This window comes from Ochotona princeps, chromosome 23, assembly GCF_030435755.1.
Source record: "Ochotona princeps isolate mOchPri1 chromosome 23, mOchPri1.hap1, whole genome shotgun sequence".
NCBI classification, from domain to species: domain Eukaryota; kingdom Metazoa; phylum Chordata; class Mammalia; order Lagomorpha; family Ochotonidae; genus Ochotona; species Ochotona princeps.
The window spans coordinates 3,721,396-3,743,202 of NC_080854.1; the positions used below are offsets into that span (position 1 = coordinate 3,721,396).

A 21,807-nucleotide genomic window follows, 5' to 3' on the forward strand; every position below is an offset into this window, starting at 1 on the left:
GCACACAGTGAAGGCCTGAGGGCCATTCCTGGAGGAATTCCTGCCTCTGACAGGAGCATTTTTCCAATTCCTAGCCCCACCTATGCTTCAAAGCTTTCTCACAACTGGACAGTCAGCAGTGCTACCATAGCTTTGGGGGTAGGAAGGCTGATGAGCAGCTGTCAATCAACCTAATGCCAAGTGTGAAGGCTGATACAATCCATCCAGTGGTGGCCCCCAAATGGTGCCCTAATACACTAAAGGCCCTATCAAGAGTAGAGCATTATGGGAATATGTTGTTAAAAGGCATGCAAGAAGCAAGCAGGGTTCTACAGCTTGGAGTAAGCTCAGAGGCACTGCAGGAACCAGGGGCAAACCCTCCTGCCTTCCCCCAAAAGGGGTTAAAAAAGGTCTCAGCCAGTGTACGTCCTGAGACCCTGACGTCCAGGCAAGACAGGTAGCTGTAAACACTACATCCTGTCCCAGAGTATCCTGGGGACATGTAGAGAAAACTGCAGACACTGGCTCCCAGTCCCAAGACCAATCCTTTCCACTAGTAGAAGCTTTTCTTTTTAAGTTTTAAACAAACAAGGCAGAGAAGATGAGAACCTAAACAGTGGTGTGAAGGCAGATGGCTTTACTGGCCACTGTTCTGTGGTTCATTCTAGGTAAGCTAAAATGACAAGAGAGGCAGCCATGCTCCCAACGTGGGACCCACAATAGACCACTATCTAAGTTAGAGCCTAGCTAATATATACAGTAGAATCAGGAGGGACCATGGAACGAAGACAGCCTGACTTGTCTCCAGAGACAAGAGTTAGAGGAGGAAATCGAATTCCTTTCAACAATTCTGGACAGAAGAGGAAAACTGATGGGGCTACAGAGTTCTATGTGGTAGAATCCAACCTCCCTCAAGAAGTTCCAGGCAAGACCCAAGAAATACAAGGAAAGTGAAGTTTTTGCTCAATGCTCATGCCACATTCTGTGTTAATTCCTAAAATGGATCACTCACTCATGTGCGTGCTCTCTCCCCCTCACTCTGGGAAGGAAGGAAACGATGAAGGAGTTATAAAGAGATTTCTCAAGCCTCTGACTTGTGAAGTAGATTCTCAATTTCTGATTTACTTATTTCTCTATGTCCTTGAGGGCCTCATCACGCTTTTGTGAAGATACCTATTAACTTAAAAACTAAGTGCCGCATCATATTTAAGTCACAAATAAGTAGAAGTGGAAGCCCAAAGAGCAAAAGGGCAGAATTCCCAGCTCTCCTCCACAAGGCACCTATGATCATTCCAGAAAGCATTCTAGCTCAGGTTCATCCCATCCACAGGCATATGTCCAGGGTCAGGTTGAATGGTCTATTGATGCCTAACCTTTAAAAACAACACTGAAGCCTACTGGTCCAGAGCCAGGCAACAGTCTCTGAGAACTGAACCAACTTCTAGAATTTTGGCAGCTGGAAACAATCTCCAGCCAAGGACCGACCACCCAACACCCCTATACTACCCTGCTAAGAATCCTGGCTCTGATGACTATAGACAGGACATGAGGGAAGCAAACCAATGCAGATCATTCAACCCGTAGCACCCACCCTACATTCCATTGATTAGTTTGCTTGGGGTAGAAAGTATTACACAGTCACAGACTTAACTGGTGAATCTTTGAGCATTTGCGTGGACCCTGAGTGGGAAGACCTCAAAACTTAGGACATATCATTGCTACTGGCTTATTTCACCACACGCTATAGAAGTAATATCTTGTGAGAAACTGAATAAAAACTTCTAGGGCTGCTTACTGAGTCTCAACAGGCTAATCCTCTGCCTGCATCAGTAGCATCCCATATGGGCACTGGTTCATGTCCCGGCTGCTTCACTTTCATCCAGTCCCCTGCTAATGCAGTGGGAAAGCAGCAGAGTGGGAAAGCAGCAGAGGATAGCTCAAGTCCTTGGGCCCATGAACCCACAAGGGAGACCTAAAAGCTCTTGACTTCTGGCTTTAGATCAGTTCAACTCCCGCCATAGTGGGCATTTTGAAAGTGAACCAGAAGATGGTTTGAAAATTTGCTTTTGAAAAAAAAAAATTTTTTTTCTTTTTAAAAAAGCAAAGGTCCAGTCCCACTATATGCAGAAGATATGCTTCCTGCCAGCTCCTCAGAGACTTCTGATAAATGATATGGCAATAACGTAGTAAATTTTCTAAAGAACCTGAATTATTTAAGGCATATAATATCCCAAAGACACAAAGCCTATCCCAAGATGGGGAAACTGTAGCCTGTAACTGACAAGCAAATTAAGAAGGATTCCTGGGAATGGCTATATTTGGATAATCAACTTGGGGCTAACAGCAAAATCTTTTACAGGAGAGGAAGATGGCTCCTTTGAAATGGAATAAACAATGTAATCAGGCCTCCTCACTGCAAATGCCCCTGCTTTGGTCCTACAGAACTGCATGGAAAAGCCCCAATTCTATATTAGTCACTACCTGACCTAGAAAAGCCCTTTCCTGAATGAACAAAAAGATCAAAAATTATAGTGGGTGTCCTAACTCAAACACTGAGAACATTAAAATAGGGGATTGTTTTTGCAAAGTTAGCTAAAATGTCCCAGACCTGCAGGTGGCTGTAGCCACCTGCTCACAGACTGGAGAAGTGGGAAGAATTTACTATGGGACAACTCCTAACTGTCTGAGCCCCACACTAGGTGGCAGGTGTTCTGGAAACAAAAGGGCATTGTCAGCTGGCTGGTGGCCAGATGGTGCAGGACCAGGCTGCGCACCTGGTCAGATTCTGAACCCTGCCACATGGCTGCCTGTGTCTCAGGAGATTTGGCCTAGGCCCGCTGTGAAGTAACAGACCTGTGTGGTCAAGCAGAGGAGCTCTTAGAAGTGACCTCTCCGTCTGCCGTAGAAGCCACATGGCTTCTACAAGGCACCAGTTTTATAGTAAATGATCGCTGGAGGGCAGGGTATCAACTATGCCTTTCTTTCTAAGGATGTCTGCAAGAGGCAGAAAGAATAGCCAGCACATAGGCCCATTACTAGAAGGAAGAGAAGGACTTCAACAATCCAAAGGACTCATAGCCCTGGAAGGAAAGAGGGAACCGAAATTCAAACAACAGTAAAGGAATTACGTACAGCAAAGGAAGGCTGTGGAAGAATCTAAATAGTAGGCCACCCAAGAAGAAAATGTTGTTACAAAGTTACATCCTAGCGCAGGTGGCTGGGAAGCCCAGAGCTGTCACTGCACTCCACTTCCTGAGGATTCCCCGCTTGCCCCTATCAAGCTGAGCCTAATTTGTCCCAGGCAGACGCATAGGAAGCTCATTGGGAGGGCTCTCTAAGCAACATGGTCTAAGACAGGGAATGGAGTACAAGGGATGGCAGACAGAAGAGGAACAGTGTGGACACCCTGGAACCTAGGCTGGGCTCTTACCAAGTACACCCATGCTTTCTCCCCAAATGGTAAACAATGTATAACTGATTGACACACTTAAGGGAGCCAAAGCCTCCCTCCACCCCCGTGAAGGAATTGGTAGATACATTGTTGTTTTTTTTTTTTTAAATGTACATATCAGCTTGAAAGTAACACAGAGATCAGACCTTCCCTATCCCTTGTTTCCCACTCTACCCCCCACTCCCAACCCCAATCTAACTAAGCAAAACCATTCAGAGAGGGGTAGCTTGCCTGGAGAAGACTGGCCAACTGATTACACAGTTATGCCAACAGAGAAAGTTAAACACCTCCTAATATTTGTAGTTACCTTCACTAAATGGTACAAGCCTTCCCCTACCAAACTGACAAGGCTGGGGAAATCATTAAAAGCCTGCTAAGAGAAATTTCCTGGAGATTCAGTCTCCCTAGGGCAATATACAGTGATCATGTGGCAGCTTTTGTTTCAAAGGTAGTGGTTGCGGATGCAAACACTCACATCGCATACCAGCGAACCAGTTCAAGTTTCAGCTGCTCCACTTCTGACCCAGCTCCCAGGTAATGTTTCTAAATACTGAGGACCTTGCAGCCCCTGTGGGATACCCAGAAGGAGTTCTAGGCTCCCAGCTTTGAGCTGACCCAGTCCTGGCCATTGTGCTCATCTGGGGAGTGAACCAGAGGATGTAAGATCTCTTTATCTTTCAATCAAATAAATCTTAAAAAGAAAAGAAAAAGAAAAAAGTTGGTGGTTGAAATGTTGCAGACGTTCAAGGTTAAATCAGAAATCACAGGTTTCCTGGAGACCCCAGCCATCCAGTGGCATTGCCAAAACATCTGGATACTAAAGCTAACCTTAGCTAAACCCTCCCAGGAAACTCATCTTAACGTGTGAAGGCTCTTCAAGTTGTCTTAAACCATGTTAGAGCAGACCCCAAAGGAAAATTAGGCCTTATCCCATTTGAGTTGCTATAGGAAAGACCCTTTGCTAGTATGACTGGGCCTCTGACCTGCCCAGAGATGGAAACTGGAGCGATAAATAAAACGTAATAAATACAATTAGGGCAGGTAATGATTACTCTCAACAGATACACACATATGACTCTACCCCCACCTACAGTGGTAAAGCTCCACCCATAAGAACCAGTAAATGAAGTCCTCCTTAAGAATACTGGAGATCGTGCTTTTCAGAGCATCAACAGAATACCACCTGGACAAGATTCCAGTAAGTTTTTGCTAGTTGCTCATTCTTTTCTTCAATTACAAGATGTAAATTCTGAGGTTCACTAGAGAAGAATAAAGAAAGCCCTTTGGATAGAGACTTTTGGAAGCCAGTGATTTTCCAAAGGAACCAACATTGACTGTAAGATAAGTATACTTTCCAACTTGTTGCCATGTTGCTGACAGCCCCTCTGTGCTACCGTGGCCACCGAAGACTTACTGAATCTTGCAACGTGAGAGTTCCACTCCCGTACTCAGGAGAATGCCAGCACCCCAAATGCAGCTGCAAGCAGTTTCAGAAGGATGACCTCTTTCCCTTACCCCTCAAGAATGAGGAATGAAATGTCTGCAGGGGTGACACCTATAATCAAGAGTGCAGAATTTAGCAAAAGGGGAGGGCAGAGGAGGCACGAGAGCAGAGAGCAGCTGTACTCTCTGGAGCTTGGTTTTTCAGAAGAGCTTATCTGGCAGTTGTACTCGGAGGGCTCAGGACCGTCACACGCAAGGAGCAGTAAAGGTGCAGATCAGCGTTGGTCAGGTCTGGGGACAAAGCTAAGCTTTCTTCATGGAACGGGAGGCTAGGGGAGAAGACGGCCTTCTTTACTGTGATGTGCACCGCGTGAAGAAGCAACATGATGAATGTTGCTTGTACTGGGCAGCAGAAGCAGCATCCCCCTTTCTCTATTGCGACATCTTGGACATCCTCCTCATCTTCGCCACAAAACCACTATCCATCTGCATCTAGAGAAGGCAGCATCTTAGGGAATTGTCCCCTCCAATGGCCCCCTTCAGTTGTCACAGGTAAAGCTTCCATCTAAGTGTCATTGGAGGCTCTGGTCTGGTGGCCGCACCAGCCAACGGGCTCCTTATCTGCTAACAGTGCCCTCCTCTTTGCTGCAGCAGCTACGGGGGGAAAGCAGGCAACACTGACTGGAGGCTCAACGTTACCACCACAGTAAGAGACAAAAGGATTGTGGGCTGCCATGCCCCGAGGACACACCCCACAATGCTGTATTCTACCCTGGACTAGCACAACAGGATAAATACAGACAACAGCACTCCAGTTAGGAAAGTTTTTCAGAATGTCCATTTTTGACAATAGGCAAAAGCCTAGGGAAATGTCCCCCATTAGTGAAGATAAACAGATGAATGATTAAATACAAAACATGATGCCAGACTGGCTCCTGCCCAGGAGGCGGTACAGAGCCAACTGATAACCCTGAGTCATAGATGGCTTAGGTTTGAGGCAGCCACAGATTTACCCAAGTTGGTAAGAGTAACAAAGGGCTTTTACACAACTTGCTGTCAACTAGCTCACACATGATTATATGTGTGGGCATGGGTATCTGTGTCTATACACACACATGAGGATACATGTCTGCTTACATGTAAAGAAAGCAACAAAGCAAATCAAGTAAAGTGCTGAAGAGCCTAGATACAGTATCAACTGGAAATCTATGCATTTTTCTTTGCAGCTTTCCTGCAAGTTGGAAATTATTTCCAAATGCTTTTTTTTTTAACAACCCAGAAACATTTTCATTTCTTCTGAGAACAGTGAAAAAATACAAATGGAGAAAAATATTTCAAATTGGGAGGTGGGGGCGGCATCAATCAGTACACTAAGAGAATTCTGGCCTGCCAAACCTGTGCTTAATGCTCCATGGGTATGTTTGAATGTAGACAAATACAACTCATTTATACAATTCCCAGGCGGAAGGGGACTGGAAGGGAGGCTGCTCTTCCCCGCACACGGACACTCACCAGGCTGGCGGTGAGCGAGGGCGCCGACTGGCCCAGGGCCTGGCTGCGCATGCGCACGAGGTTGGACGTCTCAGCAGAGGCTGGCCAGGCCTGCCCGGCAACTGGGTTCGGAAGGAGGTATCGCCCTGTTGGGGGAAGAGGAAGTCAATGTTAAGTGGCAGGCAGAGGACAGTAGTTCCGTCGCAATGGGGCCTCTCTTCTAAGCCATCCTTCTTCTATATTAGCTCTGTCTTCTTCGGTAATTACATTTATTAATAGCAACCAGAGAAAAATTGTTTTAATTAAGCCAGGCGATCCAGTGGTGCGTTCTGACCCTGACTTCCCACAGAAACCCAAGGAAACTCTGTCTCCTGCACAACGAGCTGGGTCAGGACAGGATGAGGGGTTTTCATCCATCTGCCTGCCCCAAGGGAATGTGCGGAAGCTATATTTAAACACGCAGAGCACTCACAGAAATGAACGTTCGCATTTATAAATGCTCTTGGAAACCAAGCTCATATGGAAAGTGATCTAAGAATCGACGCTGAAAGAGCTCACCAAGAAGAGGTTATGACCAACAACAGAAAGCTGGGGATTCTTTCAAGATGAAATGGGGCTGGCACCTCTCCTCCACCTTCTCTAGGGAGGCACTGGCCATCCAACCATGACTGATGCAGATGTCAGGATGTCAATGTCTGTCCAGGTTCATGGAACAATGTCTTTGAACGCTAATGTATACATGCATGTTTTTAAAGTCAGGCAAGTAAACCATTTCACTCTATCCTTTGGTACCTCAGCTGGTTATCAGTACACAAGAAAGGAAGCTTTTGGATTCAGGAGAAGCAAGATGGACCGGAGTATTCACACGCTCAGTAAAAGCAGAGGCTACGTTTGGTTTGGATCTGCTTTGTACTAGCACAATGACGGGCCTTAAGAGATGTTCCATGAGCTTTTACCGAGTAATCAAAGGATGAATGGGCATGCACTTGCCAGGAAACACAAGGGGACAATGAAAAGATGGCAGGTGATTCCGAAAATCTATTCAAGAACCTTGCAAGGAGGAAGGTGGGGTGGGATGGAAATCAGCTCTGTTCCTCTGCAATCATGAGGGACTTTTGCGTGCATGGCTGATGATTTTGCAGGAGAGGTGAACATCTGTGGCTCACTGCTCTCAGGTACGTATTATACAAGCATACATCCTGCGTAATAAGTGCGGTCATTATATTGACTTGGGTATCATGACCGCACATTCTAACTCAAGAGTCCATGGGACTAGGGATACCTCCAATGAACTGTCCATGCCAAGAGACCTAATATTTTATTTAATCCAAGTGCTTTTAGGAATTTGCTTTAATTGCACAGGGAAAAAGACTTAATTTGCCCAATTACTCATTGTTCTCTTATTGTACAATCAAAGCAAAGATTCCAGAGGGGAAAGTCAGATCAGCTTTTGAAGTTTTGTCTGATAGTTAAATGTTAAGTTTGTCAACCTCTGCTGGCCTTAGTTTTTCTGCCTCTAAAATGGAGATGACAGAATCAGTTAAGTTTAACTTGTTGAAGGGATTTGCAGCATTCATGAATAAAGAACCCAGTAGCTATTTAGTGCTAATAATGACAAAAATGCAAAGTATCTCCATGGCTTTGATTTGATTTCCTTCACTTATAAGAAAAATATAAATTTAAGAAAATACCTTGCCCACCAGATGCTTAACTGTGGCTGATGTCATCTTGGGTCAGGCTGGGCACATGAATGGGAGCTTTCACTCCACCAACCACACATAGTTTCAGTTGGTGAGGGGGAGAACGGCCTAGCCTCCAGAACCAGGAATTTCAACCCACCAGCTGCTTAAATGCGCCTGGTGCCATCTTAGGTCAGACAGCTAGGGTACCAATGGTGCTGGGAAAAGACCTCTGCCGCCTCCCCACCAGCTTTGAGCTCTGGGGATTTGCGGGTGTCTATAGGCTCTTGTGGGGTTCTGTTGCAACCTGAGAATTCATGTCCAGGTGAGGAATGACTTCCGAGGGACTTCAATGGACATTACCACTGTTCTGGCAGGTGAGCAAGGGCGCCGAGACTGAATTGTTTTGAGCAGGGAATAGAAGGAGCTTTAAGATTCAGACCGAAGTACCAGTTCATCTAGGAGGCCTGGGCTGGAGCAGTTAGTATCGGCCATCACCAAGTATCACAGGCACATACTGAGGCTGCGATGGGTGCCCTCCTGGTAGTGCTGGATCAAGGTGCCCATCAGTGAGAGTCGGAACAGTGAATGGGTAACGTTTGGCTGGACCATGAAACTGAGCAGCATGTGAGTGAATCAGGACTGGGGGCAGAATTTGTGGGAGCGTATGGGTTCTCACTCCTGTGGAACAACAATCTCCACTGGTATGAGCAAGAGCTGTGGCTGGAAATGGGCCCGGTTGGGGTACCTAGGGGACACCTAGCTGGGTTGGGCTTCCCACTGGTGGACATGAGAGCCAGAATGGGGGCAATGTTCTAGGCTGGACATGGCTGCAGTGTAGTTGTGGACTAGGTCTGGGGAGCGCCAAACTGGGCTAGACTCCAGCTGAACCACGTGAGAGCTATGTATGGGTGTGGACCAGGTTTTGCTAGACTGTAGCACCCAACAGTGAGAACCAGAATGGTTGTGGGCTGGTTGGGCAAGGCCACTATTCCTACCAAGACCAGAGGTAGATGAAGTCAACCTGGACCAGAGACCCCCTGGTGTGCGCAACATCTGCCACTGGGAGAAGACCTAATAAGGGAGCTAGAGAAACTCCTTTGTTAGAACACAGTCCTTGCAGGTGAGCACAAGAACCATGGCAAGTAACACAAACCAACCAGCATACATGTGGGTCAGGTTTGGAAGTGAGCCAGGCTGGGCCAGTTTATAACATCCACTGGCAGATCTGAGAACTAAGATAGAATGCAGGAGGGGCCAGGTTGGGCTGCACCACCAGTCAGTTCACATTAGATCTGGGACTGGAGCTGCGTGAGCTTGGCTGGGCTGCAGCACCCACCGGCACGAACTGGAACAGGGGCCAGCCTGAACCAAGCCAGGCTGGTGGATCCTGAGGTGAGGCAAGACATGACAGTCAGGGGAAGGTGGTGCTGGGTCTGTGAGCACCTGGTGGTGGGAGTTCTAGCAGGGCTTGAGTTGCCTGGCCTGGCTCCTTTGCCCAGTTGGCTCCTGGCCCATCCAGATGGGTGCCAGGTCTGTAAGCCTCAGGGCCATGGGGTCCTGCAGAGCCTGGGTTGCTTGGCCAGGGTCCTTGGCCCACTTGCACCGTGGGTACTGGGTCCATGAGCTCCAGGGATGGAGGATCCAGCAGGACTCAGGTCCTTGACTCAACTGTGTGGTGGGTACTGGGCCTGTGAGCCTCAGGGTGGGGAGTTCAGTGGGGTCTAGGTCACCTGGCCTGAGTGCTTGGCCCATCTGCAGGAACCTGTCCTTCTCAGTGAAAAAGATGGAGTAGTGGACAACTGGCCCAGATCCACATAGAGGATATGGCAGTCCACTGAGGCCTACACAGGACATCTGTACCATCCCAGGGAAAGGAGTGCAGAACAAACTGGACAACTACCCAGGCAAATGATGACAGCAAATATCTAGGTGAATGGAGATGCTAAGGCCAACTATGTCAGCCAATGGACATCAAAAGGGTTCCCCCGTGCTTGGATCGGTGAGATCAACATTTCAGAACTATCAAATTCTCCTGAGCAGAACCCTCGGAGTGTGCGCAACATCAGGTCCCTGGGTTGATATTGGGTGGCTATTCCTCATTCCCAGGCTCTGGAATAGTTGGGAAGCTGGGGATAGCTTCTCCCCTTCCCTCACCCATCTCCTCACCAAAACAAGGAAAAACAAAAAATTCGGAAGCAATGATCACACCCACTTTTCCCTAACTGTTGAGCATGCCACTCTGATCAACTATGTTAAATCATGTAAAGTTAAAAACAAATAATAATAATAAAGAAAATACCTCAAAAGAACCAAAGAAAATTAAATCAGTATGTATTTTTGGTACAAAAAGCCCTCAAGTATGTAAAGTTTTTCATAATATGCATTTCCATGAATTTCTGAAGACACTCAAAACATCTGAACAAAGAAAATCACCTTTAATCATACCAGAGAAAGTTATTCTCAACTTTTCTGTGATTTTCTTCCTGCCCTTATCTCTACAACCTGTATTTTCTTACAAAAATGGGGTCTTACTGGTTTTTGTCACCTGTTCCCTGTCAGTGCTATAAGCGATTATGATGTTTTTCTAAGTAAATAAATATAGCAAGTGTCAATTAAGTCAAACATAAACACCATCATTGAAAATTCAAATGCAATTACTCTCTGGGGTTGTGATGACCATTTCAAAAACACAGACACAGTTTTGTGTAGGCAATGTCATATTTCAAGCCTAGCATTTGGTTTTTTGTTTCATAGCATTATGCTGAGATGGGAAGTAATAAACTAGTGAAGAAGGGCTTTAGAAAATCTGCACCTGTTCAGCCCGAAAGCAACAGATGAAGGAGGAAAAGCAGAAAAAGCAGACTGCATTTAGGAATGCGGAGTTAGTGTCACATGAATGCCTGGTTCTCTGACAGGAAGCTCTCCACTCTGCGAAGGCCATCACTTACTATTTCAGACCGGCCTCCAGCAATCTGAGCCCAGTCATGATCACCTCTTCCCTCCTGGGTCCTCTTCCTGGGCTTTAGGTGTGCTGTAAATACTTTGTTGTAAAGGCAAACAAGGGTAGAGAAGAAAACACTGGGACGGTTGACTGTAATCCTAGAAAAGCTTCAAAGTCAAATATTCTAGCTCAATGAACAATTTTGTAAAATTAGTTTTTTCCATTAATAGAAAATTGATTATGAGATTATCTCCCTACAATCCCCCTGATGCACAGACATGCTCAGTGTATGTTCAATAAATGCTTGTTGGCGCAAATGTAGTTGAACTGAACAATACTTGATCAAGTTTTAACCAGAAAAGCACTGCTGAAGAGAGTATTTTCTGGACTTTCATCGGAAGATAAAGCACAAAAGCTAAAATATACAGACATCTTCACACATGCCCGGCAATGTAATAACCTAGCCTCCACATGGCATAGGTGTTACACCCACTTCCAAGCCAAGGAGTGGGTAAAGGCATATAGCACTCTGCAGCCAGCTGGAATCATGACTCCAAAGCTCATTACTCATCATCAATGTAGACATGAAAAAAAGAAGTCATAAATGAAGATAGATGACTTCACTTACTTAGTGTGTTCTTAAAAATATTAGGCTTTAATAAACTCACTTGTTCAAACATGGACCACATTCTGACAAGAACCCCTACAAACAGGGGGATAAAATACCATGTACATAAGCCTACCAGCTAGTTTTATTAAAGCTTAGTATTTGCTCTATTATTTAGACGCATTTAAACATTCTACACTTAAGGCCACTTAAGTCCTGAGTGGCTCTCTGATGTATACATGTAGTCTTGGCAACAAGGACAACAATCCCTTTGTTATCATCACAGAGCATGTCCTGAATAAGACATTCTGATATTCCAGAAAGGGTCTCACACTGCCCATGGAATTACCTTAGACCCTCATTCCACTCAACAGGACATAAAGGTCCTTGCCATTCACGGTCAAAGCCAATTGCTTTGCTGTGGCTGACTTGATGGTATGGACTGCTGAGTTCCTATTCTGAACCCCAAAACTGATCCCATTACTTACATCATGAACTTTAATTCTCAGGTTCCCTCGCTTTAAGGCAGCTGAGAAGGTTGAGGGTTATTGTAAAATCTTAAACAGAAAACATTCTATAAAATGAACTCCAATAAACATGAACATTAAGAAACACAAAGAGCTAGCCAGCACACAATAGATTACAAACTGAACAAGAAACAAAATTGTGCTCAACCACCAGAAAAAAATAGATGAGGAAGCAAATATATACATATACAATGTAGTGTCCCTAATGATGAGGAGTCAGATTTTAGATGTCATTATTTTTATATGGGCCTCATCCTGAGGACTTGTATAAACGGTACAAATTGGAAGGTCTATTAGCACAACACATGGGATATTTTATTCCTGCCTAGATCCCCATTAGCACTAATAGGGAAAAGAGGACAACAGATGGATTTAAGGCAGTCATTAGAAGGCACCAACGCAATGCCATCATGGTAGCGATTGCATCAAACTTTATATAAATCCACTTTCTGATGACTACCAAGAGCCTCTAAAAAGTGTGTTGCTGTTATATTCATGCATCATTTGCTGCCTACAATTTAAGAAAATTAGCATCTGTCAACAGCATTCTTCAGCTGCACAGGGTGGAAATTAATGGATTATTCCATTTCCAATTTGTTGTATGAGAGGTGAGCTTTCCTAGCAATCTGGCGGCTCTATTTTCATACCGAATTGAGCTTGTTGTTACATCTGGAACTTCCATCAGTTCTGTGTTCCTTGGAAACATGCTTCAAAATCTCTCTTTGGGTATGAAGGTATTTATTGCATATTTTCTAATGACATAACTAGAAATTTAGACGCAATAAAGAAGATTCCATTTTAAAGTAGGATCCACTGGCTAGGTTTGTACTCCACATGAGCAGGTTGTTTGAATGGACACTTTTGCAGACCACTGTGACTGTTTTAGCTATGGAGCCTCTACTGAACATAGGAAGTTCTGTGGCCTTGTGAGCTTTACAACATGTTAAAGCAGGTTGCTGAGCCAAGGCGCAGAAGGGACTGTGGCTCCGTCTGGGGTTACGCAGAACCTCCTTTACAATGTGCTGTCCTTTATTTCCACGCCAAGTTCCAGATGAAACCAGCAACTTTACAAATTTGTGCTTTCGTACATGACATACATGCACTGAAGTCCCCCAAAGCTCGAAGTATCCCTCTGAAGTAAAAAAAAAAATGGCAAGTCAGCAATAACAGCAGTGACATGGCCGTATAAAGAATTAAATATTGCCTCTGATGATCGACTTTATCACTGGACAATAATGGCACCTGACTCAACTTGAAAGCTTCCATTAGGAAAGGTCTCTGTTACCTGAAGTGCAGTGCTGCCTCAGTACTGGGTCTGGAGTTTTCTATTTTAGATGATTTCTCGTGGACTACAAGTAGGATATCAAAGCAGAGGGGAGGACTTAATAACCATTCAACAGATACCTCTTTTGATATGGCTTTTGCTGTAGAATTATACATAAGGACTCAGAAGAGTTTGCTCAGCCCTCTGAGGTACCACCCATCAGGAACAAAGGAAGCTAAGACCAATGTGGGGCAGTTAAAGGTTTCGTGGAAGGAGGGAGAGCAAGGGGAGCATGATAGGGGCTAATGAGATGGAACCTTCCAAAAGTTCGTAAAAATCCACATTAAGAAAAAAAACCCCTACATCTTAAAAACCATTTTTTATTCCATTTTCACCATGGACATTAAAAGTATATTAACTTGCGCCCTGTGGCGTGGCCTAGCGGCTAAAGTCCGCTTTGAACACGCTGGGATCCCATATGGGCGCTGGTTCTAATCCCGGCAGCTCCCCCCTTCCCATCCAGCTCTCTGCTTTTGGCCTGGGAAAGCAGTCGAGGATGGCCCAATGCTTTGGGATCCTGCACCCGTGTGGGAGACCTGGAGGAAGTTCCTGGCTCCTGGCTTCGGATCAGCGCAGCACCGGCCGTTGTACTCACTTGGGGAGTGATTCATTGGACGGAAGATCTTCCTGTCTCTCCCCTTCTCTGTATGTCTGACTTTGTAATAAACATAAATAAATCTTTTTTTGACAAAAGTATATTAGGGCCCGGCGGCGTGGCCTAGCAGCTAAAGTCCACGCCTTGAACGCCCCGGGATCCCATATGGGCACCGGTTCTAATCCCGGCAGCTCCACTTCCCATCCAGCTCCCTGCTTGTGGCCTGAGAAAGCAGTCAAGGATGGCCCAAAAGCTTTGGGACCCTGCACCCACGTGAGAGACCTAAAAGAGGTTCCTGGTTCCCAGCATCGGATCGGTGCGCACCGGCCCATTGCGGCTCACTTGGGGAGTGAATCATCGGATGGAAGATCTTCCTCTCTGTCTCTCCTCCTCTCTGTATATCCGGCTTTCCAACAACAACAAAAAAAGTATATTAACTTTAGGACCGAGCATGATGCCTCAATTGGTTAATCCTCCACCTCCAAGCACTAGGTTCCGTTATGGGTGCCAGTTTATGTCCCAGCTGCTCCACTTCCCATCCAGCTCCCAGCTTGTGGCCTGGGAAAGCAGAAGAGGATGGCCCAAAGCTTTGGAATCCTGCAGCCATGTGGGAGACCTGGAGGAGGCTCCTGGCTTCAGGTTGGCTCAGCTCCAGCTGTTGCTGTCACTTAGGGGAGTGAATTAGCATTTGGAAGCTCTTTTTCTCTGTCTCTCCTCTTTGTGAATCTGTCTTTCCAATAAAAATTAGTAAATCTTTTTAAAAATTATATTTACTAGTACAATTGACATATTTGAGAGACAGGGAGAGACAAAAGAGAGATTTTCCATCTGCTAGTTCATTCTTCCAATGTTCCGAACAGTTGTGAGTTGGCCAGGAACTCTGTCTGGTCTCCCATATGGGTAGCTGGAACCCAGACACTGGAGCCATCACCTCCTGCTTTGCAGGGTGTGCGTTCACAGGGAGCTGAATTGGGAGCAGAGTCAGGCCTCAAACCCTGGTACTCTGACATAGGATGTGGGCGTCCCGACCACCTACAGCTCCAGAGTATTTCTGACATATCCTTACACTAAGGTCTACATCAGGCAGATGGGGCCACAAGGACTTCTAGGAGAATTTCTTCTTTCATCCTGTATCTTTTGGGGAGGTCTCCTTACAGACGGTTGTGGCCTGAGCTGTTACTGAAGTTCCAAGAGCTGTGTCAGGAAGTTTCCGTTCAGGACCCCGCTGGAGGGAGGGACATTTCCACCATTTTACCTTCCTGCCCACCAACTCGAATTGCCCCTCATCTGCATGTGCACACAAAGGATGTGCCAATAGGACCATAAACAAATATTTGTGCACCTGTGCATTTGGAAGCCTTATTCACAACAACCAGAAGATGGCATCGATTCAAATACCACCTGATAGGTCAAGGACTAAACAAAATGATTTGCAGGGCCCGGCGGCATGGCCTAGCGGCTAAAGTCCTCGCCTTGAATGCCCCGGGATCCCACATGGGCGCCGGTTCTAGTCCCAGCAGCCCCACTTCCCATCCAGCTCCCTGCTTGTGGCCTGGGAAAGCAGTCAAGGACGGCCCAAGGATTTGGGACCCTGCACCCATGTGAGAGACCTGGAAGAGGTTCCTGGTTCCCGGCATCGGATCGGCGCACACCAGCCTGTTGTGGCTCACTTGGGGAGTGAATCATCGGATGGAGGATCTTCCCTCTCTGTCTCTCCTCCTCTCTGTATGTCTGACTTTGTAATAAAAATAAATCTTTAAAAAAAAATAAAATTACAAAATGTATTTGCATACAATGAAATATTGGCCAGCCTTTAAATGGGATGAAATTCTGATGCTTGTTATACAATGAAAGAGCTAGGAAGATGCCAAGCTACATGAAATGAGCCATTCACACAAAGTCAGGTGTTCTAGGATTCCATTTACATAAAATACTTGAAACAGTCAAATGCATCGAGACAAAGTGTAACAGTGGTTTCCAGAGGGGAGAGGAAGGAAGAGTAGGGCTTCCTTATTTACTGGGAACAGTTTCACTTTTGCATGATGAAATAGTTCTGGAGATGGATAACACCGATGGTTACACAAAGATGTGAGTATACTTAATGTCACCATACTGTACACTGACAATTATGCAGGTGGTAACCTTTGTTATGTCTATTTTTAACATAGTGTATTTTTTAAAAGATTTCTTTTGCTTACGCCAAGCCACCTTAGGAGGAAAAACTAAAGGCCTCCTTTCTGCTGTTCAAAAGGAGGCATCCAATTAAATCGCATTTGTACATAATTTTACAAGTGATAATAACTGGAGTTTTTCAAATCATGTGCAAGTCAGGGAAATGAATTTCTTAAGACCTGTCTCAACCTCAGAAATGAGGAGTCTAGACCACTGTTATGTCACTGTGGATGCTGGACAGAGCTCACGACTCAGCATCCCTCAATCTAACTGGTGCTCCCCCATCACCCAGAGATTTGTCTTCTATGCCCCATTGCTCCCTCCTAAACATTTGTTCCCGGGTCGTCACAACTCTTGTCCTCACAGGCAATGCTAGCCTCCTGTTATCCATCTGGGACTGTGCTACTACACAGAGAGACATGGTTCCTTTCATCTTCCCACTCACATGGGTGACTGACTTCCAATTTCTTTGTCCCCACTGCAAAAGAATGACTGCGCCTAGACAGCATCGGCAATGCTGCTACATCGTTCTTCCTAATGGCATAAATAAATATAATCTGAGAAGCCAGAAGACCTGGGATTAGAGTGCTGAAACTCACTGAGTCCTACACTGGGCTGCTGTTCTAGCATCTAAAACAAAAACCAAACAAAAAAGTGGTATGTGTTTACTTACACAGCAAGACCTAAGCAGACCCCCAACTTCAGGTCCTTGAGACATTACAGTCTACTGGCCAGTCATCTCCAGATGACAGGACACCGGACACTGAGTGGACAGAACACACGTGTTTTGAGAAGTTGGTCTTCAGGGAAGTACGATTCTGCCAGGGCATCAAGGTCTTAATCAAGTGAACTTTTTTTTTTTAAAGATTTATTTATTTTTATTGAAAGGCAGATATACAGAGAGGAGGAGAGAGAGAGGAAGATCTTTTGTCCGTTGATTCATTCCCTAAGCAGCCACAACAGCTGCTGCTGGACCAATCTGAAGCCAGGAGCCAGGAACTTCATCTAGGTCTTCCATGCAGGTATAGGAACCCAAAACTTTGGGCCATCCTCACTGCTTTCACAGGCCGTAAGCAGGGAGCTGGATGGGAAGTGGAGCTGCCGGGATTAGAACCAGTGCCCATATGGGATCCCAGCGCATGCAAGGCGAGGACTTTAGCCACTAAGCTATCATCCAGGCCCGAACCTCTCTTTTTGCTACAAGATTCATCCACCAGAAATGCCCTGTTTCACTTCTGAGAATTTTATCCCCAAGATTCCATGTTTCACAGGATGCTAAAAACTACAAGAGCCTGGTGACACAAGTCAGAAGAACGCTTTAAAATGAAGCTTACAGCAAGCAGCACAGGTCTCAGACGTTAGCAGCCACATTTGAGTCCATAGCACAAGTCTGCAGGAGTCACTCTAAGAGTGACTGGAAAGCTCGATGTCATGTTGAGACGGCCAGGACAAGGACAGATGCAGACGCAGAAGCCCGAGCTGCTGGATAAGCCGTGTTACACCATCATTCTACATTAGAGTACTGACTCCAGTGCCAGCTGTCATGCTTCAACCCCAGGTCCCTGCTAGCACACTCAGAAAAGGAGTGGAAGATGGTACTTCCAAGTGCTTGGGGTCCCTGTTACCCAAGCGGGAAACCCAGATGGAGCTCCTGCTTTCTGGCTTAGAAGCCATTTGAAGAGTGAAGTGGTATATAAAATAGCTCTCCCTCCCTCCTTCGTTCTGTTCCTCCCTCCTTTTTTCTCCTTCCCTCCCTCTGCCTTTCAAATAAATACACTTTTTAAATAAATAGTAACTTGTGGTGTGGTGATACGGCAAGGCTATCAGAGGTAAAGCAGTGTTCTCCCTTACTGACAGCCAGCTGTTTCCCTTGCCATCTTATGAGAAAGCGGCAATGACCTCAACATGTAATATACATTAAAACAGAAACAGTTCTCAATCATGCTTGGGAATGTATCTGTTCTTTCTTTCCTTTTGCTTTCCCTTCAATTGTTCTTACAGGATGCTTCAAACATTACCACTCTTCCTTAGTAGAAGTAGACATTAAGATCAAATAAGAGTTAGTAGGCTGTGGTGTTGGCAATATTAGAAGAAAGCCAGTGCCCAGAAGACTCTCCCATTCTGGGACGAGACCCTGCCAGGGCACCTGTCTCCTGCACCTAGACCACCAAGGCAGCCTCCCTTCAGGTGCTCGTTGTCTGCATTTCAAATTCTAATCCCAAAATAAATAATGGTTTAGCCCTAAGCTCCAGTTTGCACAGACCAAAGGCTAACGTGACAACCCCAAATTGATTTTAAAGAAGCATTAAATGGAGCCTACTCTAATGAGAACGAGGGAACAAGAATCTGACACCACGCAGCGTGCCTTGGAATGAATGTCTGCGGGAATGGGGGGGGGGGCGCCCCAGTTGCTGGCGGCAGCTAAGCGGCGCTGGGCAGAGGTCAGAGCTAACATCTGCGAGCTGAACTCCCTCCATCCACGTATCGAAATATAATTCAGCAGAATGAATTGCTAGACATGTCTAAACCCCCTGGGAAATGACAGATATTGATGAATGCTGCTGGCGAGATATATGGAAGGAAAAGGCAAATAAATAGAACCATTTTTTCTGAGAGTCATTTCGTAGCTACGTGGAACAGCTGTTAAACTACTCGTCAGCTCCCGGTTCTTCCTCCTCCTCTTCCTTCCTCTCCTGCCAGTCTCCTCCATGACTCGCTAAGATCTCCTCACAGCCCAGTGCCTCCTCTACCTCAAAGTAGCCAGCAGAAGAGTAAACACTGTCTCCTCCACTTCCCCATCAACCTCTGCCTTCTCAATCCATGAGTGCCACCCTGCCCCAAATGCCACTCTACCCTCAGCGCACTTGCTGCCCCTCCACCGCCGATCATCCTCCACTTCTTAAACCCAGGAGATAACCCTGTTGATTTCAAAACCACCACCACTCAATCCCACCAGATCAAATCCCAGATTCCAATCCTGACCATGTAGGCGCTATATGACTTTGACCAGGCTTCTTAATTGTCTAAGCTATGGTTACCCCTAAACACTCTGTAAAACGGAGACACTATCCAGCTCATGACATGACTGTGAGAATGACTGTATAAAGAGCTACTTGTGGAAAAAAAAGAGCTAGTGGGACCATGCAGCATGGAGGAGGTCTGCCTCAGTCAATGACCTTCAACGGTCGCCCCCTTGGAGTCAGCCTCTGACAGGGTCCGATTCTTTGTGGCAATGGACACGTGGGAACAATTAGGTATTCCACCCACCAGGCAGTCTCAGGAATACAGGTCCCAGCTTCTCAGTTCACCACCCGCAGGCAGGGAGCCCTCTTCAGGCTTCTGTTTCCCCCCTCTGGTGACACACACAGAGTGTCCAGCCCAGGCCTGAAGCCATCGGAACACACCACCTGTGGGACTCACTGCACGTGTCCCACATCACCTGCTTATGCTGCTGCACACTGATGCTCCACTTGGTCTCTGAAATGTGTTTCTCTTGCAGATTGCATTTTCCCAATATTGTTTAGTTTTCCATTGCCTCAATGAATATTCCAATGTAGTTCAACTCTTTCATAACAAAGACAATCATGAGAAGACTCGGGCCTTAAATGTGACATGGAGGAGATTATGCTTTTATCTCTTGACTTTGATTTTTCCTTCTAAGCAAACAAACAAAACTCCAAGAAAGCTCACTATATCCACAAAGCTATGATCGTTTCAAAGCAAGGCAGTTAACGTCTATATGCTACAGAACAATTCCTCCTTGGCATGAGACCTTTGGAGACTAAGGAATCCCACTCAGTGATACCTGCACACAGCAAGATGCTCGGATTGATGTACCCATGTGTCCCTGGCAGGCCTGAGAAAAAATGACCACTTCTGATGAACGCCCTCCATCTAGACAGGTGGGACAGAGGCCAAGCGGGAGCTAGGGACCAGGAGCTTCCTAAGAGAAACAATAGGACAAACACAGGGAGGCAAGGAGCTCATTGTTCAAGGAGAAGTCACTATTCAAGCAGAAGTTCTGCAGAGCTCCTAATTTCCTAACAGCTTCCTTGTTTTTCACAAGGAATCCCTAATACAGTCTAATGCACTTCATCATGCTTTCCCAAATATATTCTTTTGAAATGGTTTCTAGTTGCAAGCTGGGTCTAATTCAAACAGATTTTCAGTTGCTCCTCTTCATTCACCATGGCTATCTAAAGTTCCAAAGAGAAAAGTTTGCCTTAAGGAAAGCTTGTTAATATTAATTAGTGAATAAGAAGTCAAGCACGTAATCATAGATTATTCCCTTAAAATTAGTAGATAACTCTTCTAGCACATCCCAATACAAGGGGTTAAAGGCCTCCTATTTCTAGACAAGATGTCTCAGCCAAGGGCTTCATAACCTGCTCTCCCCTCTGACTTAGCAGGGAAATTAGCTTAATCTTCCAGGCTTAAAAGTAAAAGGATGGTAGCAACCATTGCTACTATCCAAACAGCAAGCCTGCTGCCAGAATTAAATCCCACAAACTGCTAAGTGGTTTACAAAATATAACCATGCCCTTGTTTTTAAGAGAAAAAACAAAGCCAAGACTATCATCCTGATTGCCTCACCACTGCCAGAAAACAGAGGGCAGACACAGTGTTGGAACACAGTCTGCCCATTTCTGGACTGTTACTCAGCCGCTGACCACTTCTGGGGTCAGGGTCTCATGCTGGAATGCCACAGTGTTGCCACGGCGCTTTGCAGAGAATCCAGCCATGCTTACGGGAGGCTGGAACAGCGGAAGGAGGCCAATTCGTTCCAGTCACCCTCCTGAGGACTCTCCAAATGGAAAGGCTGATCATTCTCATTTGCTTATTCCCTGACACACACTTAGCTATCATTATTTGAATCCACAGAAAGCCTCAGATCTATCAAAAGCATTGTAAGAAAGTCCTGGCTCCTGGCTCCTGGCTCCTGGCTTCAGATCAGCTCAATTCTGGCTGCTGCAGTCATTTGGGGAGTAATCCAGCAGATACAAGATATTTTCTTTTGTCGCTCCTTGTTTCTGTAAATCTGTCTTTTCAATAAAAAACTGAATCTTAGACGAAAAAAATATTGTAATAGGTCACATGCACAAAGTCTGTTTATGTCAAAGAGATGTATCATCTATCAGATAAGCTTGGAGTCATCCACAAAGATGCTCCTAACAGTGTCACACACTGGACCAGTGTCTGTAAGTAACACATCCAGGCCTTAACCATTCTGATTACACAGAGAGCTGCATGACAACAATTCTGATAATATTCACACAAGGAATCACAGTATTTTCTGATAGGATGATCAGGTCAGCAAATAAAAACGCAGAATGCCTGAACACAACTGACTGCAAAAACATTTGACTATGTAGGCGCCAGCTATGATTACAACGGATGTAGAATAAAAATTGCATTCATTTTTAATCTGAATTAAAATTTCCTGGGCTGTCCCCTGATTTACCTGTCACATCTTTTTTCCTGGGCATATAATACATGAATTGCATGGAACACTGCCTGGGGGATACACGGGAAACATCTTCAAGAAAAGAAGACAGCGAAAGGGCTAACAGGTACACAGTAGAAAGTTGAGAGTGA

General features: G+C 45.6%; 1 protein-coding gene across 4 annotated transcripts in view; it reads right to left on the reverse strand.

Moving 5' to 3' along the window:
* The window catches only part of MAST4 (microtubule associated serine/threonine kinase family member 4), a 606,692-nt gene that overhangs the window by 409,235 nt on the left and 175,650 nt on the right, over nucleotides 1-21,807 (reverse strand). For all 4 annotated transcript variants that reach the window (XM_058679964.1, XM_058679962.1, XM_058679963.1 and 1 more), the window contains exon 3: nucleotides 6,386-6,510. In XM_058679964.1, coding sequence (XP_058535947.1) covers nucleotides 6,386-6,510 — 125 coding nt within the window. The remainder of the gene's footprint in view (nucleotides 1-6,385; nucleotides 6,511-21,807) is intronic.